At 49.4% G+C, this 25411-nt stretch overlaps 1 protein-coding gene across 31 annotated transcripts in view; it reads left to right on the top strand.

The window, feature by feature from the left end:
• Positions 1 to 25411, top strand: part of SEMA4D (semaphorin 4D) — a 134646-nt gene that overhangs the window by 73407 nt on the left and 35828 nt on the right. For 15 of the 31 annotated variants that reach the window (XM_077966305.1, XM_077966316.1, XM_077966312.1 and 12 more), the window contains 4 exons: positions 5473 to 5535; positions 18124 to 18472; positions 20193 to 20338; positions 24175 to 24237. In XM_077966305.1, the coding sequence (XP_077822431.1) occupies positions 18367 to 18472; positions 20193 to 20338; positions 24175 to 24237 (315 nt within the window). In that variant the 5' untranslated portion in view covers positions 5473 to 5535; positions 18124 to 18366. Of the gene's footprint in view, positions 1 to 5472; positions 5536 to 17745; positions 18029 to 18123; positions 18473 to 20192; positions 20339 to 24174; positions 24238 to 25411 lie in introns of those variants that run through there. The other 16 variants (XM_077966323.1, XM_077966320.1, XM_077966304.1 and 13 more) reach the window with 5 other exon arrangements.

The raw sequence follows: 25411 nt of genomic DNA, 5'->3' as shown, positions 1-25411 counted from the left end.
CCAAGATCACGCCATTGCACTCCAGCCTGGGCAACAAGAGTGAAACTCCGTCCCAAAAAACAAAAAACCAAAAAAAAAAAAAAAAAAAATTTGAGCTAGGTGACTTGTATTTTATAGCAAAGATCATATTACTTTGCAAAAATGACTTCAGCTCAACTAACTGAGAACTTTAGAAGCGAGTCAAATGAAGATAAATCATGGAAATTATGTGTGATTAATTCCCAGTAAAAGGAAGCAAAGCTGTCAGTGTGATCAGTAGATGCCCTGAGCCTCTGTTTAAGAAAGGTGGGAGAGGCCGGGTGCGGTGGCTCAAGCCTGTAATCCCAGCACTTTGGGAGGCTGAGACGGGCGGATCACGAGGTCAGGAGATCGAGACCATCCTGGCTAACACGGTGAAACCCCGTCTCTACTAAAAAAAAAAAAAATACAAAAAACTAGCCGGGCGAGGTGGCGGGCGCCTGTAGTCCCAGCTACTCGGGAGGCTGAGCCAGGAGAATGGCGTGAACCCAGGAGGCGGAGCTTGCAGTGAGCTGAGATCCGGCCACTGCACTCCAGCCTGGGCAACAGAGCGAGACTCCGTCTCAAAAAAAAAAAAAAAAGAAAAGAAAGGTGGGAGAAGAACACATTGCTGACAGTCTCTAAAATGGTTATACAGGTTGTAATGACTTACAGTAAGATCCCAGCACTCGTGTCTTCTGTACTAACTTTATTAAGAGATTTCATCAAAATGGAGATTTTCAAGAACAGCAGACAGACATGATGGAACCATGGAATCTCCCTGTGCCTGTTTCCCAGTGCCCTCTGTGTGGTGCCTCGACCTCTGTAACATCACTGTGGACATCCCAGATAGAAAAGGTTCTTGGCCAGGCACTGCTGGTGGTTAAAGAAAACTGAACTGTAAGTGGAAAATTGAAAAGGATTTGAATGTCCCACATTATGATATTTAATGATGGAATATTGCACAGCCGTGACAGGCTGCTGAGGGCACCGTGTAATAAACAGCACAGAGATGCGCTCGCATGGTCCTCGGGGCAGAGACACACGGGACCAGGACGTGATCCGCACGGGCCCTCTCCCTCCACCAGCCCGTAGGCTCCAGCCCCTCTCTTGAACTTCAGGTCTCCTCTTGCATGGCTGCCAGCCTGCCTCTCCCACCTCCCGTGTTACAGAGCCATCAGGGCACCCCCTTCCCCACTGTCCTGTGCAGTTGCTGTGGCCTGCCCTCCCCAAGTCAGAAACCAGGGGCTTGGAGTCTACAGTCTTTATCTGACTCACACCTTCACCCCACACCCTCCAGTAGTGACTGTTGAGTGAATGAGTCAGAGTTCCTTAGAATGAGGAATTCCAACAAAATGCCAAAAAGACCAGAAATGTATGTCATGTCTGTCAGCTGTTCTCAAACATTTCCATTTTGATGAAATCTTCGTCTTAGTAGAGTTAGTACAGAAGATGCCTGAGCTGGAATCTTACTTTAACCAGTGTTATAACCTGTGTAACCTTTTTAGAGATTGTCAGGAATGTGTTCTCTTGCCTTTCTTGAATTTTTCAAATTTTCTACAATTACTGTATTTTACTTTTGATACCAGATTTAAAATATTTTAGTTAGAAAACCACATGATTAAGGAAATAATTCAAATAGTTCTAAAGAATCCAAATAGTGAAAAATGAAGCACACTCCTTTCGCAGATCAAATTCTTTCCATAGGCATCCCCTGCCAGCAGGTTCTTGATTAAATTGTGATCTCTTCAGTCATCCCTCTGATGAACCTGTGTGCACACCCATTCACACACACACACACGGTCACACACCATGTGCCTGCACAGGTGGAAACACTATACACATTTTTGGGAACCTTACTTTTTAGTGAACAATGGATCTGGGGTGCCGTTTCATACAATTGCAGCTTTATTCTTTTTAACGGTTGCATAGTATTCCATCCTCTGGAATGTGCTGTAATTTGTATAGAAAACGTTCTGTGCTATGTCCGTGTGTACCCATGTACATAGACGCGCACACACGGACGGACTTCTGGGTGTCTTTGGAGTTTACCTGTTGAGTGGCCTCGTACCAGTCGTCTTGCACACATGGGGGTATATCCACACTGAATTCTTGGTAGAGAACTGCTGGGTCAGAGGTTCTGAATGGAGCTTCTTGGCAGATGTTGCCCAGCAGGGTGCGGGAACGTGTCCTCCAGGCCCTCTCTGTGCACTTTGTAGCCAGCCTTTCTCATGGGTGCCCTGCTCAGCAGAGTGTAATGGTATCGTGTTGTAATACGCGTGCCCACGCCATCGGGGTGTGTGCTGGAGTGCCAATTTCAGTGGAAGGTCCCCCATTGCTCTCTGCCCCTGGAACTTCTTTACTTGCTTCTGGGCCAGGATGAGGAGATTGAGCAGAAGGGGCTCACGGCCCCCTCCGCATCCACAGCCACAGCAGTGCTGCCTGTCACAGTGTTCCTAAGCTCTGCTCCCAGGAGGCTATGTGGACCTGGGGAAGCCCCGATCCCCCGTGTGCGCAGGAGGAGGCTGGTGGAACCCACAGTCCCTGGCAGTAGGGTGTGTTAGATGTGCTAATAGCTGCACCATGCTTGTTATATCTCTCTGAGTCTTCTTAGCTAGGCAGGTGTAACTAGCTTCATTTCATAGGTGGTAAGAATGATAGTTAATGCCTCCTAGTGCTTAAACAGCATCCGGCACCTCACCTAGGAAAGCACTAGGAAACATTAACTATGATTAGTCATGGATCCTCAGAACCAGATGAGGCAGGCAGTATTAGTGTGCCCACTTTTTGAATGAGGAAACAGAGGCCCAGAGAGGCTCAGTAACTTCCCCCAGGAACACACAGCTTGGAGAAGCCGGGACTGGAACCCAGGTTCCTCTGATTGCAGAGGCCCTTGCTCTTGCTTCATCCCACTTGTCTCCTCTGTGTGCTGAAGAACACCAGGTCCCTGCTTAGGGAGGACGCCCAGAAGGCGAGGTCGTGTCTGCAGGATGGAGGCCAGATGAAGGCACTGCCCGTGGCTCTGTGCTGCTGCCACCAACGACCACTAAATACCTGTTCGCAAGGCCTGGGCGTTGGAGCCCCACACTCTCCTGCACTATTGGGGGTGCACCAGGAGAGGGTGTGAAGGCCATGAGAGGGAAATGCTTCTCTCTCTTCTAGTTAATTTCATTGCTTTTTGGTGAAAAGGCCATTGGATTCTTTTTACCTGTGCTGTCAGGAGTTGGGAGGTCTGAGATAAAACAGCATGATGAGTAATTACGTGAGAAGTGTGGCTTTGCCTTTTTCAGCCAGGTCACTCATAACTGTGGGGTTGCATGCTGAGGAAGAAGAAACAAACCCTGGTCATGTCGGGTGAAGGCAACGTGGGGCTGGGGCCTGGGCAGTTCACTAAGAAAGGAAGTGTGTTCCCACTCAGCAGCCTTGGGGCTGGCAGCTGTTTTTGGAGGCTAGATGTGAACCCCCAGTTGGGAGGCAGGACGCGAGGATGCCGGGGTTCAGGTGGAGTTGTTGGAGGCGATTGAGATGAGACGCCAGACCTGCTGACATTTGTTGTTGGATGCCACAAAATTACCGCGAATATGATACATGTCTTAAACCTCAGGATGAGCAGTTCTGGGTCTTTATTAAAGTGACAAGGCTTATTTCTTTTCTAGAAAATAGGAGTTTTTCAGTTTTTTTTTTTTTGAGACGGAGTCTTTTTCTGTCACCCAGGCTGGAGTGCAATGGCGTGATCTCAGCTCACTCCAACCTCCACCTCCTGAGTTCAAGTGATTCTCCTGCCTCAGCCTCCGAAGTAGCTAGGATTACAGGCACCTGCCACCATACCTGGCTAATTTTTGTATTTTTTTTTTTTTAATAGAGATGGGGTTTTGCCATGTTGGTCAAGCTGGTCTTGAACTCCTGACCTCAAGTGATCCACCTGCCTTGGCCTCCCAAAATGTCAGGATTACAGATGTGAGCCACAGCGCCCAGCCAGTTTTTCAGTTTTAAAAATCCTTGATATTCACATTATTTACCTAAACCTCTTATTTTTGTATGAATCCCTGCCTTTGTTGCCTTGAACTGGTTTTTTTTTGGCACAGTCCCCGGGTGGCCGCTGTCCCCTCTCCCTCCTGTGTGACAGGAAAGCCTTGTGGGAACAAGCGATGTGGCACTTTGCAGGTGCCCACAGCAGCGTGGGCTTTCCCTCTTTGCTTGTCCAGCATTTGTGCCCAAATGCCCAGCCCTACCCCGAGAGTTTCAACAGGAAATGTCAGCGTCAGATCCTGGGTGGATGTGGCCTTTCCCAGGATTTTCATAGCTGCTCATGTGAACATACTTTTGCTTATAAAATTGGCCATAAGAGCCATCCACTGCTGGAGGGAAGACCCCAGTGTCAGTCTCTGGAAGCTCTGCTACGGTGGGGCCTGATGAATCGTGGTCATTTCTGATCACTTCCCGCGCAGTTCATTTGCTAACCTCAGGTGCCTGCTCAGGGTTCAGAGGATGTGTCGGCCCCAAGGGGCTGAGGGACCGGATGTTGTGGCCGTGTCTAAGGTTCTGCTCCTGGGGGAGGGGTGTGCAGGGCGTCTGGAGAGGAGGGAGCTGTCCAGTGAGGGGCCTGGGTGGGAGGGACCGGGGCTTTACACCTGCGTTTCCAGGGAGAGCCGCCTCCTTCCCAGCTGGCTTCAAAAAAAGAGCCGTGATCATATAAGCTCTGAAAGCACAAGGCAAACAAAAAAGAAATCCTCCTCACCACAGAATATGCTGGAGTCTGATTCCGAGGTTTAACAATTACGTGGCTCCTGTATTAATAGAATCATGGAGGGATCAGCGTCGGCTCCTGAGCGTCTGCAGTCCTGCACGTGGCTCTGGTTTTGCGATTCTGATTCTCTTGATCTAACTGTTGGTGCTGTTACTGCGCCCCATGATCGCTGTCTTGAGGCTGATCTCCCACACTGCAGAGGAGCGACAGCCATGCTATGGAACCTTGCCACACCACAGTGGACGTCGTTCTGTTTGGCTGAAAATCAACCATCCAAAAATAAAGGAAGATGAACAGCTCTTTGGTTCTTGTAATTATGCTATACGTGTTTCTGCTTTTTCCTTCTTTGCCTCATGAAGATGAATTTTACAGAATACATATCTGGAGCTAATAGATAATTAGATCGTACTTTTTTGGTTCACAGACTCTGCTAACTGAAATGGCTTATTTTGCAAGAAAGTGCACCTGGTCAGGTCCTGGGGCTCATCTCCAGCACCAGCTGACGGGCTGGGCTGCACTTCCCCTCTGTTCATGGGTGGGCGGTTTCACAGCTCCTCCCTCCTGTCTTCCCCAGCACATACAAGCCAAGCTGATCCTGCATCTAAGGAAGTCTAGAAGGTTTAAACTCACAATAATTTGTTTTCAGTGCCTTTCTAGGAGTGTTGCTGAGTTTAAGTGGATGGACAATTTAAGGGCTTAAATAGCCTTGTTTCCCATTATTTTCACAGCAAAGATTTCTGAAGACTTCTTTCTAGAAACGACTGGAAAGTTTCAAGAGGCGTAAGATACAGGTAAAACCGCTTTATTCATGATCTATAATTTCAGTGGAGCAGAGTTGGTAATGTGTAGAGGCCTCAGCTGCATCTGGCAGGTGATTGGTTGCTTGGTCCCTTGGTCCCTGGATATCCCGTGGGGCAAAGCTTCAGACTTGGCTGCCATCCCTTGGGCCCGGCATGGGGAGGTGGCTGCTGGGCACATGCAGTGATGGTCTGCCTCTGTTCTTGCTCTGCCACTGCTTGTCCCTGCTCCCCGTATTCTTCCCTGCTCTCTCGGCCTCTCCTCCCACTGGGTCTTGGGCTTGTGGCAGCTCTGTGGCCGTTGGCCCCTGGTGCCCACACCAGAAAGCTTACTTTCTTCTTTTGGAGGGTGCAGGGAGGTGGCTGGTAAGGTGTGGTGTAATGAGAGGGCTCTCCAGGTCACCCTCCTCCGATTTGGGCCATTTTGTGATTAATCTTAATTTTGGTCCATTCCAAGCCATGCAATTTCCGTTTCAGAGGAGAGAGAAATAACCAGCTTAATTTGTAAAAACAAAAGTAAAACCCCCATCTTTCCTTCATCATTTTCATCCTACTCAAGTATCATGAATGGGCCCCCACAAGGTTTTTTATTCTGCTGGCTTTTAAAAGAGTCCTGCTGCCAGCGTAGACTTTCATGGTTCCTGTGCATGGCACCGTGATGAGAGCTCATCTTGCCAGTTAGATGGGGCGGCTTTAATGAGCACAGTGACACTGCCAGGCAGACAGCACTTTCTGTGCTTATTGGCTGGATATCTTATCTGGTCCACTGGGGTGGGAGCTCTGTTTTCTTACATTTGTTAAATCACTTTATTTATTAGGAGTTGGCACTTGTCTTACAAGTATTTTTTTTGCTAGTTTCTTTTTCCTCCCTTAAGTCATTTGTCTTTGAGTTTTGCTTTTTGTTGGTCTCTTCATAAAAAAATATTTTGGAATCTTTAGCTATAAGGTAATTGAAAGCAGGGACAGTTTTATCCGCTCTGTGCTGTATTAAGCAGTGAGAGAATTCCATTGTGAGAGCCCCAGGAGGACTGGCTCCTTCTGTTATTTTTTACTTTGCTGTCACAAAAAGCATGAAGTATATATGGGGAAAGGAAGCCACTTCTCATTTTTTATGTGAATAAAAAAAGGGTCAAAGGTATGGCAAGAAATAGTCACCTAAGCCAAGAAATGGATTAGCATGTGAAAAATTGCATTATACACAGCTCCACATACTAATGTGGTGGGTTTCAATTTTTGGTCCTACTGACTTGAGTGTAGCATGGATGAAACAGTCTCTTAATGAATTAAATTTTTTTACAGAAGCAGTATAAAAGTGTGATTCATTTTTTAAAAAACAAAGAAAACTTGAGTTCCTGGCTGTTCTCCTCCTCCTCCTCCTCCTGACAAGCAACACTGTTAACAGTTGGCTGTCTGTCCACGTTCATATGTGTGCATGTGTGTCTGGTATCCGTGTGTCCCTGTGTGTGGGAAGGTGTGTTCTTGTGAGTCTGTATCTGGTGTTTGTGCATGTCCATGTGTGCCCGTGGCTGTGTGTGTGTGTGTATTGTGTGTAGACTGACGCATCCTCTATTGACACGGGTGGGTCGTGCCTCATGTGTTGTTGCTCTGCACCTGTCTTTGGTGTGATGTGCTCACGGGCAGTTTGTGTAGATCAGCTTTAGTCTTTGTAATGGTGGTGTCTTCCTTGCCTGACTGTTAACCAGCCCCTCATTGAGGAGCATCCCCTTCGGTTGCACATTTTACTGTCACAGCACAGCAGGGTGGTCCTCCCACACATCGCTTTGCACGTCTGCAGCTGTGCACACATAGTTTGCTGCCCGAGTTGCCAGGGGATCAGAGTGTGCAGACATCTGGATAGTTCAGAATTGCACCCGGAAGTCCTTTACCCCACACCTTCCCAGCCCTGGCTAGCAGCAGACTTCGAAATTTCAGTCTGCTTTGTGGACAATACATGGGTATTTTATTTTAATTTACATTTGTTTTGTCTAGTTAAGCACCCTTGGAATTATTTTTGAAATTCGAAAAGTTTTATAAGAGGTGGGAAGATTAAGAATACAAATAAAGTCCACTTAAAGCACAACTTTTCTATATAGTGTCTTTTATGTAATTTTGCCCTCCCTGCAGGTCAAGCTCTGGGGGACGGAAGCACCAGTTTTAGTGTCCTATCAAAGGCTCTACCAGTGTAAATGGTGACCTTTGGCATTCTGGAAGCATCTCTGCCGGCTGGGTTGTATCTGGTGCTGAGGTGACATAAAAACAGACATTTCTATTCTGGAGGTAGGGACGTCCGAGATCAAGGTGCTGGCAGACTTGGTGTCTGGTGAAGGCCCTCCTCCTGGTTCATAGACAGCGTCTTCTCACATGGTTGAGGGCTGAGGGAGTCTCTGGGACTCCTTTTATAGGGGCACTGCTTCCATTCATGAAGACTCTGCCCTCCTCGCCCAGTCACCTCCCAAAGGCTCCCTCTCCAGAAGCCATCACATTGGCGGTTAGGATTTCAACATCTGAATGTGAGGGTAGTCCAGACATTCAGACCATAGTATCCCCTTTGAAAGACATGACATCAGGCATCCCTTTAGGGCTGCAGGGTTAGCACAGTCCTCCCTGAGGGCCTGGCCAGCCACTTCCCAGAACAACCCCATGTGGTCCCTGGGAGCCGGTGTCCAGTAGGGGAACCGTTGGCCCCCCTGGAGGTGGCAGCAGGTCAACATAAGGCCAGTGGAAGATGCTTATTTTTTCTAGCACTAACCTGCTTGGACCCAAGGATGCATGCACATACCACAGACCCTCCAGAAAAGACAATATTGTCTGCATCCAAGTCTGAAGAGTAGAGTGATGTCACACAACTGGCATGACAGTCTGCATCTCGGCCATGCTGGCTGATGCTTAGAGGGGTCTCCACTCTTCCTTTGAAGGGCCCTGTTCCTGCCGCCACGCTGCGTGCATCCTCACAGCACTTGCCCTGCCAACATTTCTGATAGATGGGTTTGTGTGTCCCTCACTCCCACCGCCCTCTGTCTCTCTCCCTGGGTTTCCCGTTCTGTACCTGCCACACCCAGGGGTTTGCGAAGTGGGTGAGGGTTAGAGCATGTCTGAGACATCCTTACTTGCTCCTGCAGGGATGTGGCTTGAGGGTGAAGTGGACCGGTCCTGGCAGCTGCCCTGCTGGGTGTGTCCAGCCCGACACAGGTCCAGGGCCACGCACGTCCCTGCAGAGCTGGAGCGCTGGTCTCCAGGGATCAGTTTTAAACTCTAGGAAAACTGAAGTTGGAACAATAAGTTGTTTATTATGCTTGTGACCTAGACAGCTCCTGAGACCCATTCCTGATTCCTGTTGGGGCAAGGCCATTTTATCCTCAGTTTGTAAGGCGGTGACATCAGCATCCCAACTGGAGGTGGGAGAGGGGTTTCTGGGGGCAGAGGACATCCCAGGGTGGAGACGTTAGGTGGCCAGGCACTGACGAGGCATGGCCGGGGAGGGCTGTGGTGTCTTCTGTTTCCCAGCACCTGGCTGCCCGCTGCCAGCTGGGAGGGGAGATGTGGTGAGTGCGTGTCCTCTACTGTCCTGGTTGCAGGGCCTGGAGAGGCTCTAAGCTTTACCTGCCCCATCTGGGCAAACCCCTGAGATAAGAAATAAGCGAGAACACACTCCCCCAGGCAGTGGTTTGCAGTGAGGTCAGGGGTCCAGGTAATGACTGCCTGTGTTAGATTGGCCAGTCCACAGCTGTCACCAGAGATCCCCTTTCAGTTTCCCTGGGATGCCAGCCAGGGCATTTTAATGCCAGTGTTGCATCCTGTTGCTGGCAGAAGCACTGACACCTTCTATGTGGTAGTGACTGGTGTCCCTTCTGTAATCCGCCCTAGCTGCCAGACATCTGATCCCAGGAAGGAGCCGAGACACGGGTGACTGGACAGTCCCCAGATGGCATTTTGGTCCATGGTTTCTGCCTTACAGGACACTTGCCAACAGTCACTATTCACATCTAAGATGCAACACTAGGTCAGAATGTATGTTCTGCAACAGAGTGACACATGCACAGATGCACATACACACATGCACACACAGATGCACACATGTCTGCATACACATACACAGATGCACACACAGATGCATGCACATATGTGCGCATATAGCTGTGCACACATTCATGTATATGCATACACAGATACATATATATGGATATATATACACGAACATGCACAGGTGCACACATTATGCACACACACAGATGCCCATGCATACACATATGTATACCCATGCAGAGATCCAAGCAGATGCGCATGCACACACATGGATGTACTTATGTATGCACATAGGCATACACATGCATGCACAGACATACACATGTACGCACATGCAGAGATCCAAGCAGATGCACATGCACACACACAGATGCATATGCGTTTGCATGCAGGTGCACATGTGTATGCACACAGGCATACACATGCATGTGCAGACATGCAGACATACACATGTATACAGCACACCTGTAAAGATGTGTACAAATATACAAACATGGATAGGTGCACATATCAATGCGTGTTCACATGCACACATACAGAAATACAGATGCAAATGCATGCACATATACAGATGCATACACACAGATGTACATGCATCCACATATATGTACCTACACACAGACATATACGCACAGTGGTTGCTGGGTACTCCCATTTTCTCTGCCGTGATCTCCTGCCTTGATTTGAAGGCCCCTGGGGGTGGGAGAGCCGCCTTCTGACAAGTACTGACAGGCAAGAGTGTGGGGCTCAGAGCCCCCTCGGAGTTTCATTCTGCTGACATTTAAAGTGGGCTTGTGCACCCTCATGAACAGCCACAATTACGTGTGAGTAATGGGAGTGACATTTCATAACCCTGTCTTTCTAATGGGCTCCTGTGTCAAGTCATTCTTCCTGAATGCAAAGGGCAGCAATTTCACACTGTCAGGGCAAAATGCACGTGCATACAGCTCCACTCCCAGCAGGATACCTTTGCTTCTCAGAAATGGTGAAGAAAGCCAGCAAAATGGGCTTTTTTTCCTTTTGTTTTAATTTAACTATTTAGAGTGAGGTCCTTCATGTAACGCCCATCAATGATTTTGGAGCCACTGTTCTGAAAGAACTCGTGGGGCCGGCAGATCTGTGTGAGTGTGGTGTGTGCTTAAAGCAACTTTAAAATTATATGAAACAATGCATTCTTGTTGAAAAAGGAAAAAAAACCCTCCAATGTCACAAAGAAAATGGCAGCCCCTCCCCCTCCCTGGGAGGAGCAGTGTGTGGCATGGGCCTTCTGTCCTGACCTTTGGCTACTCATGTGGATTGTTTTAAAGGCCGTTTGAGAAGAGCAGCAGGGTCTGATTTATGCCATTAAGAATCTGGTGTCTGCTGATGAGATCAGTACACTGCAGACCTGGGTACAAATCCATACCAGGAAGCCTGGTGGTCAATCATTGTTCTCAGGGCAGGGCCTACCTAGGTGTGCCCGTGCCCTGCTGAGCTCTATATGACAGTGTCTGGATTGGTCCAAGGTAAAAGCAATTAAGTAAAAGGTTTCTTTTCAACATAACCAGTTTGAATAACCACATACACAGCGCCAGTCGTGACAGTTCTTCGTAACCATTTAAAGCCACCCAGGAGAACCCGCTGGCTTCCACCTGGGCACCTGCTGACGCTCCTGGAATACCTTCTCTCAGCCACATTCGTCCAGGGATGACTTTGCCATCCCTGGGTTTGGTTGCGGATACTATTAAAAGATTTGTTTTAAATCTCTCTTCACTGGGGATTTTGCTTTTTGGGACTTTCCACTCTTGGCGCCGTACCTTTGTCCTCTCCAGGTCTGGCCCAAGTCTTCTCACTGGGATGTTTGTGTTTCTCCTGTTCTGCCTCAGCTAAGTCAGGGAGGCATTTTCAGGTCCTTAGGTCAAGTGCTATGAAACAATACTGCGAGAGGGGGATGGAGTGTGGGGGTCAGGGGAGGCAAAGAGTGACTGTGGGATGGAGCCAGCCACCAGCCGCTCCTGGGGGAAGAACAGTCTGGAAGAGGGAGCAGCAGGTGCCAAGGCTGCTAGGCAGCCTGGGAGGGGTGGGGTGCATCAGAGGAAGCAGGCAGGAGTGGAGTGGAAGAGGCTGGCCACATTAGGAGCCGGCATTCTGCATTAAATCCTGTGCCACTGCCCGACGCTTCTGCTTCGCGGTGAACAATCCTATTTTTACAACGTGTTTGAGCCCCGAAATGTGGCTGGTCTCGGGACCCAGGCTCTGCAGAGGCAGCTCACTCTTCCTGTCCTTGGGAGCCTATCTTCAGGGGGTCGTGTCTTCTGCTTCTGGATCCACTGGGCTGCTTTTCCCAGGCTGTGAGGAACCAGAACATGGATGTCTTTTTAAGGTTAATTCATTTTATGAAGGTAATTAATGCATGTAATTTTAAAGTGAAATAGTTCTTATTTTACTTGAGAGAGGAAGCAGCACTTGCTTGTCCTGTCCCTTTGTCCCTTCCCTGCTGCCCTGAGACAGTGAGTTTCAACTGTTTTAGTCATTTTGGTATTTTCCTTCAAACTAGATACGCCTACATTTCCTGACTTTTCCATCTTAGATGTTGTATTATGCTGGAAGACAGGATTGTGTTCTCCGACTCTCGTCCCCTCTCCTTCCCTCTCTTTCTTCCCCCAGACCCCCAGTGGAGTTAGTTGTAATTTTTGTCATGGGGGCTGTGCACCTGGGCAGCGATAAGTACGCTCCGGTTACATTTCCATTCATGGGTCACTCTTGCTTCCCCTAGGGTTAATAACTTCATTTTCTAATCTGTGTATCTGTTCTAATTCATCTTCAGACTCTTTGCCAGAGCCTTAAAATGCATTTCTGAGAACAAAGCCACAGATGCAATCAGTAATCTACTGTGCCTTCTCCTGCCCCACCCCATTGGAGCCTCTGCCTCCTCCCCAGCTCCCCGCTGTGACTGCCTCTCCTCCACTCACTTCCTAAGAAAGAAGACCTGGGAAGCAGCTCCCTTGTTTTGGTGGAGCAAATCCTGCAGTAGCTTTCTGAGAAAGAAGTTGAGGGAAGTAAAACGTTTGAGAACTTGTAGGTTTGAAGCAATGTTCTGTACTGCACTCATACTGGTTGATAATTTGACTAGATGGGGAATTCTAGGTGTGAAGTCATCTTCCCTGGGATTCAGAGGCGTTGCTTTGCTGCCTCCAGTGGGGCGCTCAAAGGTAATTTCTTTGTGGCCTGTTTCTTTCTGGATGCGTCATGTAACCCTCATTTCAGGATGATGTGTCTGGTGTGGGTGGGTTCTTTTCATTCACTGTGCTCCTGGGCACTGTCATTCCGAAAGCTCAGGCCCTTCCGTTCTAGATATTTTCTTTTTATTACTGCTTTAATAATTCCTCATTTTTTTTCCCGAAGCTCCTGCCAGTTCTGTGTGGGACTCCTGAATGGATCCTCCAGTTGTCTGTTCCCCTTTTTTTCATCTCTGCTGCATGTGTAACTTCTAGGAAACCTCTTTAATTTACTTTCCAGCCTTCCGTTTCTTTCACCACATTTTACTTTTAAGCTTGCTTCCATTTTCCAGGTTGTGTTTCTTTGTGACTTCTTCCAGGCCCTGGCTCAACTGTGGTCTGAAATTCAAATCAGTCGGCACTGGTGGTGTGTGACAGGGCTGGGTGTGTGACAGGGCTGGGTGTGTGACAGGGCTGGTGGTAATTTTTAACAGTGGTAACAGCCACTGTTAACAATTAAATATATGGGCTTAAAATGAAACAAATTATATTTAAAAAGGTAAAATACTCAGAACTCATTCCTTTCTAATATCGTGTGCATTCTACTGTTATCTGTGTGGTTGCAGTTACTCGTCTCTTGTATCTGAGGTGGCAGTACTGTGTGCTGGGTGCTGCTGTGCACCTCTCCCCAGTTCAGCGGCATCATTCTGGAAGCTCGAAAGCAGCATTTACACCACAGAAATCAGCGTGTGCTACAAGCTGGGCACCCCCCACCTTACCCCACCACCCACCCCCACTGCCCACCCCGTGGAGAGCCAGTATTAACAGCTTGCCAGCACACCATTGGTTACTACTCACCTATTAATAGATTCCAAAGTCACCTCCTCCCTCCATTTTTATTCTTAAAGTTCATATCCTTTTAGAGTCATTTCATTGGGTTTCCAGAGAGAGTTGAGATAAATCTGTGTTCTCCCATCTCCTGGCTCTGGACTCTTAGCCTGGCCTGCCCGCAGCGTGCTTATTGGGATACGCAGAGGACTGACTGCAGTTGGGGACGTAGATAGGAATTAGATCCTATGCAAACCATCTCTCTCCAGTAGTGACCCAGCATCTTTGGTATTTGACGTGGAATGAACTGGGCCCTGTGACCCTTGCGTCTCTGCTCCCAGCCGTCTGGTGTTGGACACTCACCTCCTTAACGCGTCCAGGCCACGAACCCTAACAGGGGCTTCTTTTGTGACTGGCAAGGAACTCCTAGGCCTGTTCCTTGTTGTTACTGATTTTAATAGACTTTATTGTTTAGATCAGTTTTAGGTTCATAGAAACATTGAGAAGGTGGTACAGAGATTTCCCATACGCTCCTTCCCCACACATGCACAGCCCCCTCACTTTCAGAATCGCCCCCAGAGTGGTGCCTTTGCTACAGTCAGTGAACCCACATAGGTACCTTATCACCCGACATCTGTACCTGGACATTAGGATTGCCAGTTGGTGTTGTACGTTCTGTAGGCTTGGACAAATGCATACTGACATGTGTCCACTGTGGTAATATCCCTGCCAGTGTAGTTTCCCTGCCCTAAAAACCCTGTCTCCCCCCAACCCCTGGGAACCACTGATCTTTTTACTGTCTTCATGGTTTTGCCTTTCCCAGAATGTCCTATAGTTGGGATCAGGATCATGCAGTATGTACTTTTCCAGATTGGCTTTAATGATAAGCTTTTAAAGTTCCTCTGTGTCTTTTCACGGCCTAATGGCTCATTTATTTTTAATGCTGAGTAACATTCCCCTGTCTGGATGTAGCGGTTTGTATACCCACTCGCCTGCCCCTGGGCTGTCCCCGCTGCTGCCTTCCTGTGTGGTTGGCACGCCTTATCTCTGCAGCCGCCGCATCCGTCTTCAGAGCGCCTTCTCCCATCCCCTGGCAGCTCATTGCTGTTTCTTTTGTGTGTATGGAGCTTTGCCCAGCTGGGGGACATGCCAGCAGGGCGGGTGCTTCTGCTGTATCCTTGCTGTGCACAGCTTGGCATTGGCTGGGACCTGGGGCTGGGTGTGACTTGGAGGAGCCAGTGTCAGTTCATTGGGTTTCACTGGGCTGGGACTGCAGCACATGGACCAGGCCACTGGTGTCCTTGCTGCATGTATGACTAGAGCCCTCTCTGAGACCCTGCCTGCCGCAGGCCTGCCTCCTCCTCCTCCTCCGGTGGCGCGGGAGCCAGTGTGAAGTCTCTCACGGTGCGAGTGTGCCACCTCTTCTGCTTTAAGGGATGGGGCAGCCTGGCCACGTTGTCACTTCTGGCTCTCACTGGCTGTGTGACGTTTGTCACACGGAATGGGAGAAAGAAAGCATCCTGAAAATGCCAGGGGATCATTGCTCCAAAAGGAGGGGTGGATGGTTTTTAATGGGAGTTTTTTCTCTTGAGGGACTGTGGACAGCTTGTCACCACTGTTACCATCCTTTCCCATGTCGTTGCATGCAATGAAGACTGAGAAGAGCAAGGGCAGCAGGACCCTGGAGGGGCATAGGATGTTTCCGTGTGCCAGGCCCTGGGCTGGTTGCTTTCACGCAGTCCCACTCTAGGACATGGGTTCCGTGGGGCCAGGACTGATTTGTTCTAGACGTAGCATGAGCTCCATTCGTATTTGTCAGAGCAATAACATTATTACTATAATAAACATTATTATCGGATGCTAATTGATTAATTATACATTAATATGATTATCATTTAGCAGATATTTCTCACAACAACTTTGTAGGCTAAGTAGGTCTACTTCTGGTTTGCAAACAAAAAGTGACACCATTATAGCAAGGAACTGCAAATGTGCCTGGAATTCAGAAGAGCTGAGCCTATAATTTATTGAGTCTTCTTCCTTGGGAGCCTATGTAGAAGCTGGTTTGGGAGCTCAAAGTGGAGCAGCTTTTGGGAGCCACTGCTAATTACCGATCAGTTATACAGAGGAAAAGCCTCTTAGATGAATGAGACTGTGCAGTGGGATTTAGACCGGCACCTTCAGAACAGACACATCTGGAAATGTTCTAAGTGGTGTTGACAGGCAGGAGAGACAGCTGTTGCACAGCCTTGCAGACGGGCCGAGCTCTGTGTGTTCACGTGTAGCCAGGACAGTGCAGTGGAGGGAATGTGGATGAGGAGCAGTTGGATGGAGGTGGAGCAGGGTTGTCCGTGGCCTTGCTGGCTATGATGAAAAATGTGGGCCTTGTTCTGAGTGATGAGAAGCTGTTGAAACATTTCACATGGGGAAAGGATCTGATCTGATTTATGATAAGAGCATGACTCTGGCCACTGCTACTTTGTGGCAGTGGATTGGAGGGAGGTTGTGTCAGTTTGGAATGGTATTTGTTGGTAACAAAAATCTGCAAGCAAGTCATTTAAAGAGATTAACAATTTTATTAGCAAGTCTGCACAGACTTGCTAATAAATGGACAGCAGAAAGCAAGTGCAAAGTCTCTATTATGTTATCAGGGTCACACAGGCTCTTGTGGGTTTCACTTGGCCGTTCTTAGAATGAGACTTTTATCTTCATGTTCATAGCATGGCTGCCAGAGCTCCAGCCATCACATTCTAGTTCCAGGCAGCAGCAGGAAGGACTGAGGGAATTGCTAGCTGAATCAGCTAGCATCTGTGTGTCTGCCGGGTGCCCCTCCTTCCTGGAATTGCCATCTAATAAATTCACGTACAGTTCTTTGACCAGAACTATCACCAGAGAAGCTGGGAGATGTAGTGAGCTGGGCACATTGCCAACCCAAGTAACCTCGGGATTCTGTTAGTGAGAGTGTAGGAACGTGGATGCTGGGGCAGGAAGCCAGTGATCTCTACCACGGAAGCAAGAACGAAAGTGAGGTAAGGGAGTAGGAGGCTGCTGAAGATGCCAGGATGAGAGGTGAGCATTGCTCAGATGAGTGATGGTGGTGGAGATGGACAGGAGGAAACAAGCCCCAGATGCGTTTGAGGCTGAGCAGCAGCACCATCTATGGATTGGGGGTGGGGATGGGGTTAGAGGTAGATGTGGTTGGCCCCTGACTGCTGGTGCTTTTTTTAGGTGAGGACACGGACTGCAGGAATTGGCTGGAAGCAGAGTGAGGTTCCGTTTCGGCTGTGTCTGGCTGGGTGTGGAAGGTGGCATGTAGAGGTGGAAGGTGGCATGTAGAGGTGGAAGCTGGCATGTAGAGGTGGAAGGTGGCATGTAGAGGTGGAAGCTGGCATGTAGAGGTGGAAGGTGGCATGTAGAGGTGGTGGGGAGGAGTGGGGTTCTGGAGTCTGGAGCTCAGGGGTGTGGTTGTTCCATGACCCTCACAGGACTCCTGGATAGAAGGGGGAGCAAGGGACTCAGGGGTCCCAGGGTGCTGTTGTGAGTGAACTTTTTACAGAAGTGTAATGTGAAAGTGCCCAGTCACTGGGCCCAGCTCAGGACTTTCTCATAGAGTGAACCCAGGGGTGCAGATGGCCCCAGATCAAGGTGCTAGACCCCCTTGGGCCAGTCCTGTGGCGGGTTAGGCTGTGGGGACCAGCAAAGGTATACCAGAACAGGAGCCATGCAGTCATCAGAGAAAGTTGGGGACATGAGAGATGGGGCCAGGAGGCCTATGCACACCTCCTCCACCACCAGCTCCACGGTTTCACTAAGCAGCGTTAAGCCTGTTCTTTTACTAAGGGCTACTTCTTCCTGGGCAAATCCGAGTGCGTCACCACCGTTTCTGTGGTGCACAGACTTCTTTAAGTGAGACTGGAAGAGCCAGCAGGGCCCCATTTGGGGCAGGAGGTCAGACACTCCTGCATGGTGAGGCCTCACGTGCGTGTGTTTGTACAGGTGTACATCCGTGCTTGTGTGTGCGCACATGTGTATGCATATGTTGTGTGTGTGCATGCGTGTGCACTCACATGTACATCTCAACTCTCTCTGCAGCCTCTGGTTTTTCTGGCCGTTTCCTCACTGAGCGTTACAAAGGCAGAGTCTCTAAGGGAAACTGAAACCTGAGTTCTCTTCCTTCATTTTCATCTCATTACCAGCTGGACACAGCAACCACACAGGAAGGAAGCTGGGCAGCCAGCCGGCCATGTGTGTCTGCCGGGTGCCCCACACCAGGTCCCCTCCGTGTGTCTCTCCTGCGTTCTGGGCTGGGAGCTGGAGGAGCGGGAAGCACTGACTCCTGAAGACCCCGGCTTCACTTTCCTGTGTCCATGTGGGCTATCCACTTCTAAGACCCTCTTTGTCCCCCGCCGCCTTCCATGTTCCTCAGCAGATGTACCCGGGTGCAGACCCAGGGCAAGCAGAGGGGCTACAGAGCGGTGAGAAGTGGGTCATCACTCACCACGGGTCCTGTCTCTTCTTTCTCATGTCCTTCCAGCATTTCTTCTGAGGCCCTGAAGAAGTATCCAGTGGACTTTCGCACTGCAGCGGTGAGAGCGACCCCTCCTCTCCTGGAGAACTGGGAAATGTGGATTCTCAGGGACTGCACTGTTCACCAACTCCAGGCTGTGCTGCTGGCCCTGGTCCTGGGGCGCTGAGCCACATCTGCAATAGCACACTTTCCCGGCCACCTGCTGCCGTGAGCCTTTGCTGCTGAACCCCCTGGGGTCGCCCCTACCTGATGAGGATGTGCATCCCTATTAGGGGGCTGCTCATGGCCCTTGCAGTGATGTTTGGGACAGCGATGGCTTTTGCACCCATACCCCGGATCACCTGGGAGCACAGAGGTGAGCGATGAAGCCTGCAGGGGTGCTGATGGCATAGGATGGGGAACCTCACTGCCTGGGGTGCTGAGGCTGGGGTGGGACAGGGACCCCACTTCCTGAGATGCTGAGGTGAGTGGCTGGGGACGGGATGGGGACCCCACTTTCTGGGATGTGGAGGCAGGTGGCTGGGGATGGGACGGGGACCCCACTGCCCAGGATGCTGAGGTGGGTGGCTGGGGACAGGACAGGGACTCCATTTTCTGGGATGCTGAGGCAGGTGGCTGAGGATGCTGGCATGTGATCTGTTGGATTTTCTGCTCTAAGAACTTTGAGCAGACAGGCCTATGCAGCTGATCTAAGGGAGAGGCTGTGACAACTGTAGATACTCAGCAGGGCTCGTGCAGACCTCCTGATTTGGTTTCTGAATTTGAGGGCCCCTGACAGGAAGCTTCCCTCCCTCGTACCTGGTAACATTTGCGGTGCGCTGCCAAAGGACCTGCCCCTCTGAGTGTCTGTCCAGGCGCCTGAGAACAGTGGGGCATCATGAGGACGCTGGTCCTATATGCAGCTGAGCCTCATGCCAGCTACTTTCCTTTGCTGCTGTTTAGTTTTTGTTTTAGTTGTTTCTTCTCTTGGGGGATGTGTCTGGGGACCCGGGTTTCTGACTCAGTGGAGTGAGAGCTTATTAAGGTGTTGCTTGCAGGCGGCTAAGAGCTGTCAGCAATATAGGCCACTGTTGTGCCAAGAGAGGACCTGCTGCCTGTGTGCATCTCTCTTCCACATGGGAAAATTAGAACAGAAAGCATGAACACCTGACTCTCTTTGTTTTTTCTCGAAGTCAGGGTCTAGCTCTGTTGCCTAGGCTAGAGTGCAGTGGGACAGTCATAGCTTACTGCAGCCTCGATCTCCTGGACGCAAGCAATCCTCCCACCTTGGCCTCCCAAAGTTCTGGGGCTACAGGCGCCCGCCACCACACCTGGCCCACCTGACTCTTAAATAAAACAGACTCTTGGTAATATGTAAAAAGCCAAGGTCAGAATGCTCAAATTGTTGTCAGGACAGTTGAAGAAACAGGTCCTAAAAAAAATAATGCCGATACATGTATATTATTCTTAAGCAGCTATTGCTCAAATCTTCATATTCCTAAGTTGCTATTGATACAGTAACCTAATAAGCAAAGAGATGTCACTTGTTTCTCTGTCTATAAGTTGGTGGTGGTGACCACTGAGAATTGCGTGGGTTGATGGATATATTCTCCAAAAGAAATTTTGTAAAGATTTTGAAGTAAAACATTCTTTTTCTGAATAAGAAAATCCTAAATCATTGTATTCCTGTACACCTCATCTGTGGATGACAAGGCATGTAGACCAGAGTTGGGTGGGCAGAGGGTGGGAGCCATCACAGGAAGCACCTGGCAGAGCAGGGTTTGGGACTCTGTGGGATCTGAGGGAGCAGGAAGGGATGTCCGACTCACAGTCTCAAAGTGAGCACACTAGCTCCGGGCTCGAGCTCGGGCTGTGGTTCCCGTGTGCACACTTGATGGCTGCACTGTGGGTCTGCTGTTGACTGAGGCCGCCTCCACTGCAGCAGTGCCTGTTGCAGCAACACGTGGCCTCCGAGACATGACTACACCCAGATGTGCTCATTGTCACTGAGACCGGGACCTAGGATGTGCCCAGGTTTAAAAACGATTCCATCGCTCTTTTCTTCCTCCCGCTCTGACCCTGCCCTTGCATCCCAGAGGTGCGCCTGGTGCAGTTTCACGAGCCGGACATCTACAACTACTCAGCCTTGCTGCTGAGCGAGGACAAGGACACCTTGTACATAGGCGCCCGGGAGGCGGTCTTCGCTGTGAACGCACTCAACATCTCCGAGAAGCAGCATGAGGTACGTCCTGGGCTCCCCTGCATGTCCACACAGCCTGGCTTGAGTGGGCAGCCTCTCCTGGCCCCACCGTGGGACTGGGGGCTGACTTACCTGGAGCCTCTGTCCTGTAGCTGTGACCATGCAGCCCCATGTTTGGGTGTCCACCAGCAGTTCACCCAGGGACCACCCGCTTTGCTTTTTTTGTTTTTGAACTTTTTATTCCGAAGAAATCTCAAACGTACCTATGAGCAGAGACAGCTACTCCATGAACCCTGGACCCACTGCAGCTTATGCACGGCCAGGTGTTCAGTCCTGCCCACAGTGCCCTCCACCTCCTGGGGCATTGAGGCAGATCCCGGCACCACATTCTTCATCTGGGTATCTCTTATCAGAAAGGGCCCCTTGTCGTGCAAATAACCAAAAATAGCTTCTCCAAAATTTACGTCATCATCCATTCGGCCAGTGTTCATATTTCACCGACTCTCTTGTGGGTGATGCTTGTTTAGTTGGTTCGAATGTTTAGTTTGAATCAGGTTGCAACCAGACTGTCCCAATCCATTGCAGCTGGTCACCCTGTCCATTCAGTCTCCGCTTCTAGGAGCCAGCCTCGGTTTCCTTCCTGAGAAAGCTACTCTGCACAGCCCATCCCATGTCCCACCCTTCACATTGCTCCTGAGTCCTCAGTGTCTTTAAACTTTTTTTTTAAATCAAACTGAATTTAAAATTTCATTGTAGCTCACTGTGGCCTCAAATTCCTGGGCTCAAGTGATCCTCTTGCCTCAGCCTCCTGAGTCGCTGGGAATATAAGTATGTGCCACCACACCCAGCTCCACTCACGGTATCTATAGCATGCACCTCTGTCTTCACATCCCCAGCTGGGTTTCAGGTCCAGGCTCACCCCACTCGGGGCCATGAGAGGCGGGCTTCTCCATGGAGGCAGGTGTTCCTCCTCCTGAGTCTCAGGGGCCTTTCACCATTGAAATCTAGATCCTCTTCTCATCAAAGATTGCAAAACGCAATATTCTGATGCTACCCTCTTTCTTCACTTGCTAGCTGGAAATCGGACAAAAGGGGAAGTGCCCATCACCAGCTTTTTTGGTCCGTAGAGGTCCCAGTTCCTTTGGGAAATGCAGAATCGATGCTTGGAATCTTTGCCTTTGTTTACCAGTTTTCAATGAGTTAATGAGTCGGTTTCCCCTCTGAAGGGCAAGAATGAGTTTTTTGATTGATTTTTCGTGTCACAGTGAAGTCATAGATTTAAACATATTTGCTCTGCTTTGACCCATCGCAGTGAAATCTCTGCTGCACGCTCAAATTGTCGCATCCACGGCCAACAGCAGCCTGTTTGGGTTGGCTCCTGAGACCTCGCGGTGTGGGGTCGTTTTCTCGCTCTCTGGAATCTGTTCCAGGTTCTTGTTGGACATTTTCTGCCCAGATCGCTTTTTGTTTTCATCTCCAGGGTCTAGCTTATTTCTCAATTTCTGTTTGACACATAAATGAGCTCTGAGCATTATGCTCTGAAAACAAGTGTTTGGCTGGGTGCTGTGACTCACCCTTGTAATCCTAACACTGTAGGGAGGCCGAGGTAGACGGATTACTTGAGCTCAAGAGTTCGAGACCAGCCTGGGCAACACGGCGAAACCCGTCTCTACAAAAACTACAAAAAATAGCCAGGCGTAGTGGCTCAGATCTTGGGAGTCTGCTGCTTGGGAGTCTGAGGTGCTTGGGAGTCTGAAGTGGGAGGATCACTTGAGCCCAGGAGGTCGAGGCTGCAGTGAGCTGAGATCATGCCACTGCAGTCCAGCCTGGGCAACAGAGCAAGACCCTGTCTCAAAAAAATAGAAACAAAGTATTTAGCACTGTGAGGCACTCTGAGCAGAAGGATGTGGTGGTCTCACCTCACTCAGCTCTTACTCTTCGTGTCTGTTAAATTCTCTTCCTCTGAGCGCCTTCCTGACCACACAGACTCACACTCAGTCTTGGGGGAATTGTGGACAGTGTGTTTGTGCTGGCCCCACAGGTGTTCAGTGACAGCCAGCCATTGCTCTGTTAATGACACCATGGTGGTCCGTCAGGGTTGGAAAGAGGCTTCGGGACCTCTTATACTTAAAAGAAAAAATAAAGGGACCCCCATCAGTGAAAATCCCTGCAAACGTGATCAAGGGTTTGTTGAAGTGTACGTTCCCTTCTCCTTACGCATTTCCTGCGAGTTGATGAAATCATATGTACTTTAAATGCTGAAGGAAGTTGCTATTTTAAATGGGACTCTGTTCTGCTTTTGTGTGCCCCTATCAGGACTTCCATTGCTATGAAATGACACTCCCTTAGTACTGTGTACTGTGCCTGGGTACTGTGCAGGAAGCCACTGAGTTAGTTAGAAACCTAAAGTGGGGTTCCTCTCCTCATGCTGTCCCTCCTAGAAGCCCTGTGTGCTTCCTAACCTCTGAGTCCTGACACCCACTACAAGCCTCTTGGTGGAGAAAAATGTATGGTTACTGGTTTCTTTTGCATTCGTTATGGAACATCACAGAGAGAGATGGGGCATTTTGTGGAAGGTGAGGCAGGGATAGATATAGAAGCCTCTGTTCTTTTCCTTTTGTTTTTCTATCCTGTGGGGGCTTTGGAGGGCAAGGGGCTAAGACCCCCACCCCCTGGCAGTTTGTGATCACAAATTGTCCCTGGTTTGAAAGAAGAGGTGGTAGGAACGTGGATCTTACTAAGACGGTGCCTGAGCTGAGCTGGTGGTGTTAGTTCATCACTTCCTCCTGCTGCTGACATGCAAGTTTAAGGAATTATAATTCTCCCTTTCCACAGATACAGTGAATATTGAGGCTTTTTTTTTTTTTTTTAACTGGACTGTAGAGTCACTTTTTTTTTTTTTTTTTTTTGAGATGGAGTTTCACTCTGTTGCCTAGGCACATGAGGCTGGAGTGCAGTGGTGCGATCTCGGCTCACTGCAACCTTTGCCTCCTGGGTTCAAGAGATTCTCCTGCCTCAGCCTCCTGAGTAGCTGGGATTACAGGCGCATGCCACCACTCCCAAATAATGTTTGTATTTTTAGTAAAGACAGAGTTTCACCATGTTGGCCAGGCTGGTCTCGAACTCCTGACCTCAGATAATCCGCCTGCCTCAGCCTCCCAAAGTGCTGGGATCACAGGTGTGAGCCACCACACCTGATCTGTAGAGTCACTTTGAATGGATGGAAAAAAGCCCACTTTGTGGCTGGGCGCGGTAGCTCACGCCTGTAATCCCAGCACTTTGGGAGGCCGAGACGGGCGGATCACGAGGTCAGGAGATCGAGACCATCCTGGCTAACACGGTGAAACCCCGTCTCTACTAAAAATACAAAAAATTAGCCGGGCGAGGTGGCGGGCACCTGTAGTCCCAGCTACTTGGGAGGCTGAGGCAGGAGAATGGCGTGAACCTGGGAGGCGGAGCTTGCAGTGAGCCGAGATTGCGCTACTGCACTCCAGCCTGGGCGACAGAGCTAGACTCCGTCTCAAAAAAAAAAAAAGCGCACTTTAATGTTTGAAAATACTTACGGTTTAGGTTTTTGACAATTTTATTTTCTCCACTTTCACTAGCTTGATTTTTGCTGCTGTTTTATGGTGAGTGATGGAAATTTTGGAGCTGGTTTTCCAGACTCCACGGGTTTCAGGATAAGGATCACAGTGAGGATGTTCTGAAGGGCCCAGGCCGCTCCCCTGCTCTCTGAACTTCCTTTGCAGTCTGAGAATTGATCCTCTCAGGAGAAACCTCTAGGCTCTAAACTCTTATCATGTGCTTTTAAATTTGTGCATTTTCATACTAGTATCTCTTTAAAAGAATATGCACTGAAGTAGACTCTCTCCCAACAGGTGTATTGGAAGGTCTCAGAAGACAAAAAAGCAAAATGTGCAGAAAAGGGGAAATCAAAACAGGTAATTTCTTTTGCAAGCTACAAAAAATCCCATTCAAGTATTTCTTGGTTGGTTTAATCTACTGAATGCCAGGATTCCTGCAGTGCAGGCCTGCCTTTTCTCCAGGCTCTGTTCGTTCTGCTGGGCTTGGTTTTGTTGTGATGCATCTTGGAGCTTATCCCTCTATTCCTGAGTATCGGGACTGGGTTTCTCAAATCAGGTGCCAAACGTAGCTGGCCTTTGAGAAATACTTTTTAAAAGTTTATATGAATTGAATGTATTCAGATAGCCTGAAACTTTGACTACAGAACACGACTTCTGAAGCCCACTGGTGAATGGTGGAGCAGTTCAGGCTTTGTTCTGCTTCCCTGCACCCAGAGGCCTTGGTTTGGAGGAGTTGCTAGTCATGCAGTTTTTCTCAACCCCTTCATTGGACTTGTGACAGAGGTCCCCCATTTATTCGGCCCGCTGTGCTCAACCTCTTGCAGGAGGGAGCACGTGAGCGAGCGAGTGTGGGATCTGGCCAGCTGTTTTGGGTGCCAGCAGGAGCAGACTTTGTGTGGGCCCTGCTGGTGGCACCCAGGGTGGGGTGCCTGTGACCCCCGCCAACCCCAGAGGGCGTGTTACAGTGCTCTTTTCTCTCTGCTCTCCATGGACAGTGGCGTGTTATCAGCTCAGTGAGCCCCTTGCCTCATTGCATGGGACATGTGAGGGCTGCCAGTGAGGGCGAAGGGCCAGTATGACAGCCTTTTTTGGGTACACACACTCAGGGTCCTGAGCTCTTGTCTGGCATCCAAGGAGAAGGAGGTTGCATGGACACTTGAATGATGGTGGAGTCAGATAATTTTGTTTAGCGATGGAAGTGGCTGTCAGCAGAGAGGGGAGCTGGAGAGGGAACGGAATGAGCAAAGAATCTTCCCTGAAGTCTGGCCAGCTCTGGCCAGCTCTTCTCCAAAGTTAAGCCATTTCTCCAAAGTCCAGCCATCCCTCTGAAGTCAAGTCGCCTCTCTCTAGTCCAGCACCTTCTCTTCTTTACCAGCTGAGTCTGGGGTCTTTATAGGCACAGGATGAGGGGCAGGGTAGGCTGTAGGTAGTTTTGGAAAAGGCAACATTTGATTGTAAAAAGACATTATTCAGAAAGAATCAATCAGGAGAGAGCGGGAAAACAGGGATAGAAGTTCTCACTGGGCCGCAG

Source organism: Macaca mulatta, chromosome 15 (assembly GCF_049350105.2).
Source record: "Macaca mulatta isolate MMU2019108-1 chromosome 15, T2T-MMU8v2.0, whole genome shotgun sequence".
NCBI lineage: Eukaryota > Metazoa > Chordata > Mammalia > Primates > Cercopithecidae > Macaca > Macaca mulatta.
Note: the sequence above shows the minus strand (reverse complement) of the source record. Positions and strands in the feature narration are given on the sequence as shown.